This window comes from Hippichthys cyanospilos, chromosome 9 (assembly GCF_059441005.1).
Source record: "Hippichthys cyanospilos isolate Australia breed blue-spotted pipefish chromosome 9, RoL_Hcya_1.0, whole genome shotgun sequence".
Classification (NCBI taxonomy): domain Eukaryota; kingdom Metazoa; phylum Chordata; class Actinopteri; order Syngnathiformes; family Syngnathidae; genus Hippichthys; species Hippichthys cyanospilos.
Genome location: NC_142377.1, coordinates 10,263,741 through 10,277,064, shown reverse-complemented (window position 1 = coordinate 10,277,064; position 13,324 = coordinate 10,263,741). Strand labels below are relative to the sequence as shown.

General features: G+C 42.6%; 1 protein-coding gene across 1 annotated transcript; it reads left to right on the top strand.

Annotated features, from left to right (window-relative positions):
- The first annotated feature begins 288 nt into the window (after positions 1–288).
- On the top strand, positions 289–12,297 carry LOC148418776 (short-chain dehydrogenase/reductase 3-like). Its single transcript, XM_088422352.1, has 6 exons — positions 289–673; positions 9,159–9,302; positions 9,541–9,660; positions 10,278–10,516; positions 10,912–11,037; positions 11,108–12,297. The coding sequence occupies exons 1-6, from the start codon at positions 479–481 to the stop codon at positions 11,190–11,192; spliced, it is 909 nt and encodes a 302-aa protein (XP_088278478.1). The 5' UTR covers positions 289–478; the 3' UTR covers positions 11,193–12,297.
- Positions 12,298–13,324: the final 1,027 nt, after the last annotated feature.

Below are 13,324 nucleotides of genomic sequence, written 5' to 3'. Positions count from 1 at the left end.
ACGCTTCTTGTTTATTTTGATCACCTGATAAACGAAATGAAGAACAATTAACTTTGAATTAGCCTGTTAATACTTTTATCTTTCACTGGAGGGGATCTTGCTCACTTTTTTTGTGTTTGGGAGGGGTTGGACCTGGAGCTCAGTGGGGTGACCAGTTTTTGGAGGCAGTGAGTGTGTCAATCAGGATTACTGCCCCCCTCCCACTCCCCCCCTCCTTCCTGCTCCTCTGTAGCCTGCCCTCGCTGGGCTCCACGCTCCACGTTCGGCGTATAAAAGCGGCGCGCGGCGCCTTGTGCAGCGCACAAGAGTTCGGTGCGTGGACTTCGAGGCGGGATGAACGAGCAAAACGGCGCCACAGAAAGTTCGGACGCGAGTTTTCTGCAGCGCTCAAACGCTGCCTTCACAGTGCGCATGAGCGAGGCTGCAGGTGAGATTTGTTAAAAAAAAAAAAAAAAAAGACTTTTCGCCTGCAGCCGGCATGGAGCTCAGGAGCGCGTGTCGGGTTCTCCTCTTCCCGGTCCAAATGCTCTTGTGCGTGCTGAGTTCTGCGGTACGCTGGCTGGTTCCGAGCAGACGGAAGCAGCTGAGCGACGAGGTGGTGTTGATCACGGGAGGGGGACGAGGCATCGGACGACACCTGGCCAAGGAGTTCGCCAAGCAGGGCGCCAGGAAGGTAAAGGCGCTGCATGTGTGTGAGATGTGGAGGATTACGCAAGAGTTGGGGTCACGCGGAGGTTTCGTGGCCGACCGGGCTGACGTGACGCGTGTTGTGGGAAGGGCTGGGGTGGGTGGGGGGTTGACATGTCCGGGAGGCGTTCTATGAGAAGGCATGTCATCCGGAGGACTCGTTGTTAGGTAAAGCGATCCGATAAGCAACATAATATGAAACAGCCCCGCCTTCCCCCCAAAAAACAAAACAGCTGAGCATCTTTCGTAGGCACGTTCTTATTCAGATTTGTAGGGGAAAAAAATAAGTGCCAACTGCCTTTATTCAACGATTGCCAAGCAGATCTTTCAGTTAATAAATGCATCTATAACGTATACTAGTTAATAATAAATGAATGAATCTAAAATGTCCGGATGCATTTGAATGTGCCCCGTGCTCAGACGTCAAGGAGAATTGTGCCATAAGTAACTTTGTGTTATCTGTCATTTTCGGGAAGGAATCATATGAATATCACAAAGTGCAAGGGAGAAATCTAACAAGAAACGGTATGGTTTGGGCACATGGAGTCCCGGTACACTAGAGTCTAAATTTGAGAAGAACTGGGGCACCAGACCACTGTGTAACAACACTTAAACTAAAACATTGGATCTGAAACTAAAACAACTACGTTGAACTTTCGAATGTAGGTGACATTACAGGATTACAGAATTCCTGCCAGAAAATCTGATTTCATGTCCTGCCAGGAACCAGGCAACTTTTCATATTGAGAGAAAATTAATTGGAACATGAAGCAAGGCATTTCTAATAGTGCCTCACTGTTAGTGATGCAATGTAATGTATTACTTTACTCTCATTATCTCATTATCATTGAAAAAATATTGAGAACCAATTTGTAAAATGATCGATCATCAATTCTTCATTTATATGGCTCTGCCACAATATATTGTGGGATATAATGAGATCACATGAGTCAAGGTCCTGTATTGGAGTACCTAATGAAGTGTCCTCTTGGTTGAAACAAGTTGGGCCCGATTTTTTTTTTTTTTATTCATTTGCTGTGCCACTTATCCCAGCTAACCTTTTGCAGGGTAGACCCTAGACTGGTTGCCAAAATAAACTTGTATATGAGGGTACGTGAAGGCACTTCAGGGGGTAGGTGAGGTTTTAACAGAGTTGTCTGCAAGTATTATCAAACTGAATGTAATGCTCCAGGAAAAGTACATTTTTCTTTTCAAATTAAGAGCAAATGAATTGGAAAATGAAGACACGTATTGTTGAATTGCATTGCAATGACTTCTTCCTCACTCTGGGAGTGATCTTGAATGTATCTCCTGGGAGATGTGCAGCATTATGTCACCTCAAGATTGAAACTCTGCATGTTTATTGGATCGTGAGAATTTGAGTTTAGAAACATTTCAGTAAGTCTGACTTACATTTCAGTAAGTCAGTAAAAAAAAAAAAAAAAAAAACGTATCACTGTTCTTTTAGAGCAGAAGGAGCCGGTCAGCCATGACTGTAATTTGCATACTAATTCTTTTCTGCTTATTACAATGCTTGGTCAGCGTATTGCTTTATTTATAGAATCACTTATTGTTATATAACAGTTTTGAGAGGGATTTGTGTTTAAAAAAAAAATAAATAATTTGCCCTTGCATCATTAGTTTCTTTTTTTGGCTCATGGAGGAAAAAAAACGCAGGTGTCAATTTCTCAACATATCTAAAAAAAGAGAGAGGAAAAAAAAGAAGAAAGTCAGAGAGTTTTTAAAAGTCTTCTTCAGAGTGCAGCTGCACAACAAAAGATGTTCTGCTTTTCAGCGCCTCATTGTTGGGCTGCCACAAAGGTGTGAAGGCATTGAAAACAACACCTGCGCTAATGTGAGCCACAAACTACCTCCTGCCTGCCTAGATGCTAAAAGGAAACAGCGGGCCATTTTGAATGAGGCTAACCTCTGATGTGAACCGGCGCCAATACCCCCACCTCTCCCTTTTTTGTGACCCCGGGCCCAGAATTTCCTTTTTCCTCTGCGCCGACTTCCACGCTGCTTGAAAGGCAAAGTTGATGAATGAATCCTTGGAGATGGGATTCTAGGAGGAACTGTTGCAGAACGATGCTCCAAAACAATAAAACAAAGAATTCTTAGGGACGGTTTCCAAAACAAGAGATGTCTCAGTAAAAGTGTCAAAAGTACTCATGTTTTAAAAGTAGAGATACATATGGGTTCCGAAAAAAGATATTTCTAAATGAATTATGTTTGAAGATATTGCTAACAATATCCAATGTTTGAGAAATGTACAGGAGATTTGATCGTTTTAGTTTTATTGATTTTTTTTTTTTATGTGGGGGGTGGGGGGGGCTAACATGGCAAAATGGCAGTGGGTGACGTCTACATCAAAACTTGAATGCATTAATTTGCATCGACATTTGCCCAGCGCAAGTGTGATGTGTTTCTAGTTACCAAACTAGCAAGCAGAATGTGTCTTTAGCTAGCTAGCTAGCTAGCAATTAAGCTCCGCCTTTAGCTAACTAGCTTCCTAGCAAGCAAGTAGAATTTGCCTTAAACTAGCTAAGCTAAAAGTGCTTCCTATATGCACTGAACAAATGTTGATACAAATGAAGTTTTTTGCCACCCCTCCAAAAAAGGCTTGCTAGCTAATCATTGTATGTATACATCTCAAAAGTGGATTTTTTTTTTTAAATGTTGAACACCATTTCTAAGAGATGACTAGCTAGCGTTGGCTCAACTTTTCTGATATCAAATGTGTTTCCATTGTTTTGCTAATGTTGTCAACTGAATGACAAAAACGCTTTACAAGCCAACGATTTCAAATGTAACAATCAAAATCTATGTTTGTTTTTTTTTTTTGGGCAGGAGTTAAAAAAAAAAGACGACTGTTCACGCCAAATCACTTCGGCCTTTTTTTCTATAAGGCCGTAGAACATTTTTCTTGGCTCAATCAATGTTTTTCAGTCATTCATGATTCCCATTTCTCAATCTCACCGGTCCTTGTTTTTCCACCTTTTAAAAACCCAAAATCCCAACCATGATGGACCTTTTACTGCTTTCTCTTCACATATTGTTGTCGACCGCCGAGGTGGTAAAAGTAACAATTTTGTACCATGCACAAATATCAGTTTTTAAATGTATGAATTACATTTAAAAGGTTGTAAGAAAAATGAATACTCAAGTACTGATGCCTACTCAGTCTAGTATTTCTTAACTTCACTGCTCCCACCATCGCCGAAAATGTGCAATTTAACAACCGCGGTGCTGACAACAGGTTGGTGTGTGTGCCTGTGTGTGTTTTGTCCCGTAGGCGGGAAGGACACCACTCCCAGCTGGGTATTGCCCCGCAACTGACCTTGCTGTCTCTGCAGTAATTAGACAGCGGCAGGCGACTGCCTCCTGAACTCCCGCTGCCCCCTCTCGTGCGTGTGTGTGTGCCGCCCCTCCCTTCTTTTAGCGTGGCGGGTGTGAAATCGAAAGGAAGGGTGGAGGGGGTGGGATATCGGAGTGTAACGTGACGGCACAAATTTCCTTCCAAGAGCTGGCCAGGCGAAAGTCTGATGACAGAATGGCGAATGTTTGGCGAAGGAGGAGATCAAAACTTGGCTACCTTCGCCAATGTTTGCCGCTCTGTGAAATACGGGCTTTAAAATGTATCGCAAAGTCACATAGGTGGACGTTTTACAAGGTTTATTTACCTTCAAAATGTTCAATGCAGTGAGCGGTGTCCTAAAACCTTTCTCAGTCTCTTTTGTTCTTACACAAGGCAAATTTGTAGGTTCGATGCAGCAATGCAACAAGCAATGGTGGGAATCAAATGGCTGGTTCCACTCAAATCAAGTTGCTAATGCAGTGTTCCATCAATGGCAGGTTTACATCACCCCCCACCCAAAAAAAACCCAACAAAAAAACAACCTTTACTACATTGTTTTTCATTTAGGACCATATCCATTACAGGTCCCTCTAAGTCAATGTTTCCGTACCTCAAGGCGCAGAAAAAAAGCCTTTCATTTTAAGCACCGTATCATCCAATGCAACTTGTGTGTGTGCTCTGAGTCAAATTTGTAAAAATATGATTGTACAATATCGCTTGAATGACCGTCCAACTATTTCCCGCTGACACAGGGGTGTGAGCGAAGGAGCACACGAGTATGTACGCTAGTAGGGATAAACCAATCAGAGAACATTACATATTGCATACGATATGCACGCTGGAAGCCAGAAACCAATCAGATACTTTGTAATACTTTGTTATATGTTTAGTGCGTATGCTGGGAGAGATAAACAGTTCAGCAAACATTAGGTATGCGCCATTTTATTATCATATGTTTGAGCATGCACCTTTTAATATGATGTGCGCCATTTGCTCCATAATACCTAATAATACAATGTGCAGTATGGCGCACGTGTTTTAAAAAGGGAACAAAAGTAAGAAAAAAAAAACAGTTTCATCTCTATTCATGGATTCGGTTTTTCTACGGGTGTTTTTATCAATGTGACCCTCCACGATAAACGAGGGAACAAGGCAGTGCTATTATTTGCCGTTGTACAGCTGTGCTCGCATTTTTGTGTAACTGCAAAAGGCTTATGAATATTCAGCAAGAGTATGGACTCTCTCTGAACAGATCATACTTGCTAGTTAGCTAACAAAACTTATGGGGACACAATTGCAACTTATAGCCCTGAACATACGGTAAATGTGATGATGTTGTTGAAACGGTCACTTTTCTTTATACTATTTGAAAAGCAGGATAAACCGTTATCTCCCAATGTCACTTTCAATGCAAAAAAATACTAACGTTCATGTACAATCACCTGGCTTGGTCGTTCAATTACTAACTTTGTTACTTTTTGGAACAAGTACATTGTCGGTTCACGCACAACAAGGATTTGGATTGTTTTACAACTTGCGGATGTTGCGTAGATCACATTTTTCCAATAGGTTGACTTTCCTCAACTGACAGAGAAGTGGGTATTACAAAGGTTAATTAAAAGTGATTTCTTACTGTTTCCCTTCTGTTTCCCTAATCCTTGTTTGCTTTGAGCTTATTGCGTGTCATGACGGCTGATAAAAATGAGTGACTCAAACATGTTTTGTTTTTTTTTTCCTAACAGGTGAGCACGGTTAGAGGGCTGGCATTTAATGAGATTTTTTTCAGGGAGGAGTTGTGGGGGTTCTTTGTCAGCATTGTTTGCAAGAATCCAATCCCATTAAAAGCTCTGACTTATTCATCAGGACCTGTCTGCATTGTGCTTATCTCCTCTGGCCTGGCAAACAAAAAAAGCAATCAACTCTAATACGTTTGCAGGGGCTCATAGCTGGTGGTGTCAAATTTCCGTGTTTGCTTAGCCTGTGACTGTAGCCCATTGCCAAACAGCAACAATAATGAGATGCAAAGGCCCATACTGCACTGGCTCTTTACCGCAAATCTTGGAGGAACACCTTGCACACCGATCGTTTGTGAAGGGGAAAAAAGGACATTAGCATATCTTATGAAATGCATCCTTTGGTCTCTTGTAAGCCAATGCAGGTCATAGTCTATTGAATTCCGGGACACCTGAACGTTAAGTAGTAAGTTGACAAGATTTTTAAAAAGTGAGAAATTGCATAGAGTGCTTGGAAAAGCCACTTCAACCTGAGCACAATCGTTTTTCAAAGATGAAGTTTTGGAAGGAATTGATCCCTTTGTATGGGTGAAAATTGCCGTTTGAGGAATATTGTGATATGAGATTGCCTTAAGAAAAAGTGGTCAAAAACCATCTTCAAATCAGAGTGAGGTTCTCAACAATTTTTCCTTTTCGTCTTCAACTCAAGGAAGCCACTTCTCCGATTGACAGATAGGTTTCAGTTAAAAATGTCCACCAATTTTTCAGGCAGATAAAAATTTCAAGATGTCAGCGGGTCAAAATAAGAGTTAGATGTCAAACGCCAATATTTGCTCATAAAACTCAACTTACTTGCGCAGATGGAAGATTATTGGTGAGAAACCACGTAGAAAGCAAAATAGATAATGTCTGAAAACAATAAATTGTGTTTTTTTTTATACACATTTGTCAATTGCAATTGTCAGGTTGTGACTTCCATTTCCTGGGTCTTAATGGGATAAATGTGATGTATCCAGTCACATTCAATGCCAGCACTATTCTGTATTTGCGATTTTGGCCATGAAACACAAATTTAGATCATTTGAATATTTATTTATTTGTGATTTGTTGGATTCATTTTGTATCAAAAAAATTGAAACCTAAAATTTTGTCTCACCCCTAAGTCTTCAGTCGAAGGCTAAAAAAAAAAAAAGGGAGGGGGGGTATAAAAGAGCATTGGGACACATCTTGGTTCACGTAAACACAGAAATTGAGGGGGAAGTAAAAAGACAACGTAACGACCGATATTGGGATTCAGCCCTGGGGTCATGTGGTTCATGCAGCAGACACCACACAAGCGATGTTGATTCAGTGCCACCTCATTTGCCCTCGGCGATCAAATGCGCATCCCTAATTGAAACCCGCCGACAGGCTGATCAACGGGCCAGCGCGGTTTGAGGCGCCGGCGCTCGCCTCCCGCACTTTCCCCTTCAGATATTAGCCCGCGGTGGGCAAGCGGCCAAATCGCACCCTGGCGCCTTCAGCGCTTTAAGCACGTTTTCAGACTTCCCGAGCAAAAACGACAGCGCTCATCTGCTCAAAATGCCGTGTAATCTCTTGGAGAATTTGTGTTTGAGGAGATGAGGAGGGCTCACCCCCTGATTTCATTACCTTTCCTTGACCCTGGAGACTGACAGATCTAATTGCCCAATCCCGAGTACACCACCCCCCAAGCCTCGCGCCACCATGCCCCCCCACTCCGCCCCGTGCTCAGATGACGGGCCCTTCATTTGGTTTTTGGGTGGATGAAGAGACAGTTCATTCACACTGCAGCAAACCCACCCACCCACCCCCGCCACACAAGCACAAGCCTTTAATCTGCCTCAAAACTATTTGTCGGAATGAAAATGGCCTCTCTGTTCTCTCAATGAAAAGAGTGTTGCTCATCGGCGCAGCTCGACGCGGCCTCTGCCAGAAATATTGTGCAAGGCACACGGTATTTTGTTGGCCGCGGCTGAGGACTGAATTACACGTGTTTGCTTTGTTTTTCACACCAAAGATGGGCTATAAAAGGCTGTAGCTTCAGATTACATGCTCTTTTTGTTTTGTTGTCATTTTTGTGAGAATAAGTCTGACATTCAGGAGCCAACACATAACCATCCGCTTTGCTAAGGCGTCATAGTCTTTTTTTGTTGGTAGTGCGTCCGTGTAACCCGTGTTTTTTCCACTACAGTATGTTGTGGTTGCGCCCAAGATGGAGATATTCAGTGGACCCCCACGTTACAGCATCCCTGGCTTACGTTTTTTTCATGTTGCGATGTGGAATAGAGGAGTTTTTTACGACAGTTTTTCATCCCCTCTTTAAGGTATTTTCCCCGCTTTGCAACAAAAGCAACTGTCATGACCCTTGGGAGTTGGTTGTATGCGTTGCTTCCATGCAACGAGTCACAACAATGTTGGTCTGCTATTGGTCGGCGTCTCCTCACGAAGATGCTGGTCTGCTATTGGACAGCCTCACTTGTTCCAAAATGGTGGAACAGTAAAGCTTTGTTCGATTAAATTTTCCCTGAATCGTCAGTGAAACTGATGTCGGACAGTATGTCGGTCTCGGATTGAGAGAGTTGGCGAGGGGAGCAAATACACATTCACGTCAGGGAATACATTCAAGATCACAAATGTTCCCCAAATGTTTGCCGAGAGTTTTCATGCTTTTTCTTGTCGCAGGAAAATTTTCAAGAAAATATGCCACAAGAACTGTACAGGTTGAATGAACCCCCAAATGATCTCTTAACTTTGCTGCCACTCACAAGGTGTTATAAGGCGCGAAATTGTCTTTTGACCATTTGAATCATGAAGTAACTTTTTTTGCCTCTGCTTTCGGACTGTAGACTTATGGAACTTTTGCAATCTGGTTGTCAAAAACACGATGGTGTCAGGACTCATTTGCGTTTGACGATGTGTCAGCTGCATGCCACACAGAACTAGATCAGTTAGTAGTTCAAACACATTCCATATACTCATTATTTTTGGGGGAATATTTTTATTCTTGGCAAATCCATAAATTTGCCCCTGGCTGTCATGGTACCAGAATCTGTAATATTATTGGCAGAGCTAGGCTACGTGGTCAAATCAATCAGTGAGTGATGGATCACCCACCTTTCTACGGATGTGAAACGGCTTCAATCGGTGCTCAATAGGTTTTTTTTTTCTTTTCAAGGCTTTGCATCATAAATCACCTGCCAAAAGCATAGAAGCCCTCACCGAATGGTGACAAGTGGTTGATCTTGACAAGCAAAACATTTGTTTGTTTTGGAAAATTTCAACCTTTCATTTTTAATCCCGAATGTTCAGTATGTCATTTATTTGAAATCTTAGCTATAACCTTGGCATTTTTGTGGCAGGTGATCCTGTGGGGCCGCACAGAAAAGTGCCTGAAAGAGACGGCGGCAGAGATCTCTCTGGCAGGAACAGAGTGCCACTACTTTCTTTGCGACGTGGCCAATCGAGAGGAGGTTTACAAGCAAGCCAAGGTTGTCCGAGAAAAGGTACTCCCCAACGATTAAACTCAGAGAAATGCTTCCTCCCAGCCTCCGAGCGTGCGTGTTGGCTCAGAGCGGTTTCATCTCTCCCATCTGGCATATAGATTTATACTTCAAGTGAAATCTCAAAATAAGAGCGGAGAATGTTGATGACAGCTCTGGTGCAGCAAAATGCATTATCTCATGGACGCAGACGTGCAGAGTATTTGCCAATGTTTTGTCTTTTTTCCCTCTCTGTTCTCAGGTGGGAGATGTCACGATATTAGTGAACAACGCAGCTGTGGTCCACGGCAAAAGTCTGATGGACAGCGACGACGATGCCTTATTGAAATCGCAGCACATCAACACCATGGGACAGTTTTGGGTATGCCCGTATGTTCCCAGCCCCTGTGCCACAGCAGAAAATTACCATATTTTCCGGCCTATAAGGCGCACCGGTATATAAGCCGCAGCAGCAAAATAAGAGCAAAAAAAAGTGTCACGTATAAGCCGCTCTGGACTATAAGGCGCAGGTAATAACATTAGATCTTTACGCAAAAAGATGGTATATGACGTTTATCTTTTTTTTTAGTAATTTAATTTTTGATGTACCTTTTGGTCTGAAAAGTAAGGTAAAATCAAATGAACGAGTGTCAGCGTTTCATTGCAAATGTCATGGACCAAGAAATATTTAAAAAGGAAACACTAGACTGAAAAAAATATTAAGACTCAATGTGAGTTGTTCAGAATTCCTCGTCAAGATTGACAATTTAAAATTGCAGGTTAAACGGAATGTTTCTAAAGGCTTCATTTCCCGAAACATTCAGAGGGGGCCTGTGGAAATCATGGCATCATTATTCTAAATGGGGATCATAAGACTGAAATATGCAGACGAAAATTCAATTATCCCTTAAATGGAAACGGAAAAATAATCCGCGGCTTGACTCTAGGCCAGTTCTTGGCCATGTTTCATGGCCTTCTTTGTTTCTCCATTCTTGTTAGACCACAAAGGCCTTTCTGCCTCGGATGCTGGAGCTTCAGCACGGTCACGTGGTGTGCATCAACTCCATCTTGTCGCAGTCGCCCATCCCTGGGGCCATAGACTACTGCACCTCCAAGGCCTCATCTCTGGCCTTCATGGAGAGCTTGACGCTGGGCCTGCTGGACTGTCCTGGCGTTGGCTGCACTACAGTTCTTCCCTTCCACACCAACACCGAAATGTTCCAGGGCATGAGAGTCAGGTGGGAAACTCGTAGTTGAATAATCGTTTTTTTGACTGGAGAGTGTCTCAACTTATATCTAAGGGTCTTATCTAAAACTCTTCTTCTGTTGAGGTCTGAATTTTTGCAAGCGTTGGCAGCCTAATATGTTGCAGAGATTAGTCGACAAAAATACAAATTTCCGATTTATGTCCATTTTGGGTTTTTTACAAAAACAACCTCTTAAAGTTTCAACTGTCATATCCCAGAAGCCAAAAGATACAAATTGTAATCATCCTTCTACCAGTATACCGTACATAAGAGTATCATTATCCAAGCAAAGATTCTAAGACCCTGACATTGAAAAATGCTTTCTCGCCTAATCATCCAATTGTTGGCCTTATTATGGTAACAGCATTGTCATTTTTTTTCCCTAGATTCCCTCAGCTATTCCCACCTCTAAAGCCTGAGGTGGTCGCCCAAAAGACCGTAGATGCAGTCCGCGCAGATGTGGCTTTCCTCTACCTACCTTGGACCATGCACGCGCTTGTCCTTCTCAAAAGGTGAGCTCGGGTTCGAACGTGATTTATGTCACCTTTTCTTCAACTAATATGCTCCCTTTAACTTAACCAGCTTAATGCCACAAGTTGCACTTGAAGAAATCCACAAGTTCACGGGGAGTTATACCTGCATGAACACATTCAAAGGACGGACTTGAACCTGGAGACGGGTTCAAGGCAGACTCGCTAGAGTTGAAATGAGGAACTATGGACATTACGGTGGTGGAGAGGACGCCGTCACGGAGGGACATTTTTTGCATCTGCAGGGTGATAAAAGAACTGCCAGGTCATCCAGTTTGAATGTCAGGGAATATGTGTTTGCGCATGTGCGTGTGTATATAATGTACAGAGATGCCTTCTTAGATGTCATGTATAGGTCTGCACCTGTGTCCCATCTTTTAGTCGGATGTTTTTAACTTCTTTTTATTCTTATTTGCATAAAATCAAGATAATAAAATGCAGTTCTAGCGATGGCCTTTTTGTGTGTGGTTCACGAATGTAACTTCTGGCTTTTGACGCCTGTAGCAGTGTGATAGCACGTTTTCAAATTTATGTCAGGAGTGTGTTCAGTGATTGTGACCGAGGATATTGTCTGACATAAAACCAGGAGGTGGTGGGCGTTATCTACGGTTGAACCTGGGTGGAATTCTCAAGGAACGCGATGAGCACGTCGATCAGGACCTTGTCATGTCTGGGATGATCGAAGACGTCGTCGGTCAGATCCGGTGTGGCCCTCTGCCGCCACGTCCCAACTCCATTTCATGCACCACATAAAATGGCCATTAATGCGCTTTTATAGGGGGACGAAAAGTCAATGTCGCACATTAAATCCGTGGCGCAATACTTGTGAGTCAGCATAAGCCCTTGCTTCCACTTGTTTCCTGGGCTTGCGTTATATTCATGTCACGACGGTGTCCAGAATATATTTTCATTAGGGGTTATCAGCGTAACGTGTCGATGGTGTCATCCTAGTGCAGCGGTTCTCTAATGGGGGTTTATGAAGGTACACGAGATTGTTACAGCGTTTCTGCAGGTGTCAGCAAATCTAATTTCATACGACAGGAAAAGAATGTTTTCTTTGGTTCAACCGGTTTGTTTTTATGGATGCATATTGCCATTCGTGACACAATTTTCCAGTAGATAAGAAAGAAATAATACGGATGCTGTTACACAATCCATCTTCTGGAGTTCCTGAATAAAATATACCTAGAGATGTTACTGATGTAGTCCCAAAATTGAATAAATCAGACACTTGTGGTCCAATTTGTTGATGGTGATGTCTTGGTGCAGCAGTTCTAAAAAAAACTTTCAAAATTGAAATGTTTCTTTTCAAATTAAGAGCAAATTAATTGCAACATGAACAACTTTTTTGTCCTAATGAATGTTTTTTTAAGCCTTTGTTTGATTTTACATTCAATTACACTCTATACAAAAGTATATGCATGTACAGACAACTCTGAATAACGCAGAGACCGAATAGGTAACATGTGACCTTATTTGAAGAAAATCTAATATTTACAATATCACAAAATATGCACTAAGTGTACATTTCTTTTCACAATTACAATTGTCATAAAAACAACATCAATAATAATAATGATAATGATTATAACAGGAACAAGAATCACATTTCCACCTTTTGGTAGAGCTCGCTAGGTGACCCCCACTATGTCAGGGAGGCGGGGCTTGGAGAGTTTCCGCCATGCGGGCTGTTTCTCATTGTTTCGGTCGAGCTGTTGCGAAAGCGGAACGGGACGGAGCCGCTCCTTGGGATGGAAATAGGTCGGGGAGGCACGTCGCTGGCGTATGCTGGAAGAAAAGAAGTAAAACAGTTCTGAAACCTCCTGATGCAGGTTCAGTGCAAGGTTAGCCAAATACTGAAAAAATCAAAGACAGAAGGCTTGGAAGGCCCTTTTCCCTGCTGAAGGCCTTCAGCGCCAGGGTGACTGACCCCATGCAGGTGGATTTTTTTTTTTTTTAAGGGAGTGGGGGAGCTCTCCCGGCCTCTGACCAGATGCCACAATGTTTGTGTGGCATATCACCTTTATTCAATATGTCAGCATGTATTTCTGTCCGTATGGTTGAGCCTGTCAAAAGGGAGATTTGAGTAAAGCAGGCCTTGACTGCAATGTGTTCTCAAATCAAACACTGCTTTAGCTTAGAAGGCTGATTGTTACACACGACGGTGAAAATAACCAAATTGGGCTAAGTAAGACATTATCCTTCTCTGGTGTTATGGTGGGATGACCAGATGACACATTTTACTGGGACAACTTCTGATTTTGAGCGT

Bases quoted from the DNA above. Each gene is read 5' to 3' on its own strand.
- LOC148418776 (XM_088422352.1), top strand. From the start codon at position 479: ATGGAGCTCAGGAGCGCGTGTCGGGTTCTCCTCTTCCCGGTCCAAATG. The intron at 9,303-9,540 runs GTACTCCCCAAC...CTCTGTTCTCAG, and splicing joins CCAAGGTTGTCCGAGAAAAG to GTGGGAGATGTCACGATATT. The intron at 9,661-10,277 runs GTATGCCCGTAT...CATTCTTGTTAG, and splicing joins ACACCATGGGACAGTTTTGG to ACCACAAAGGCCTTTCTGCC.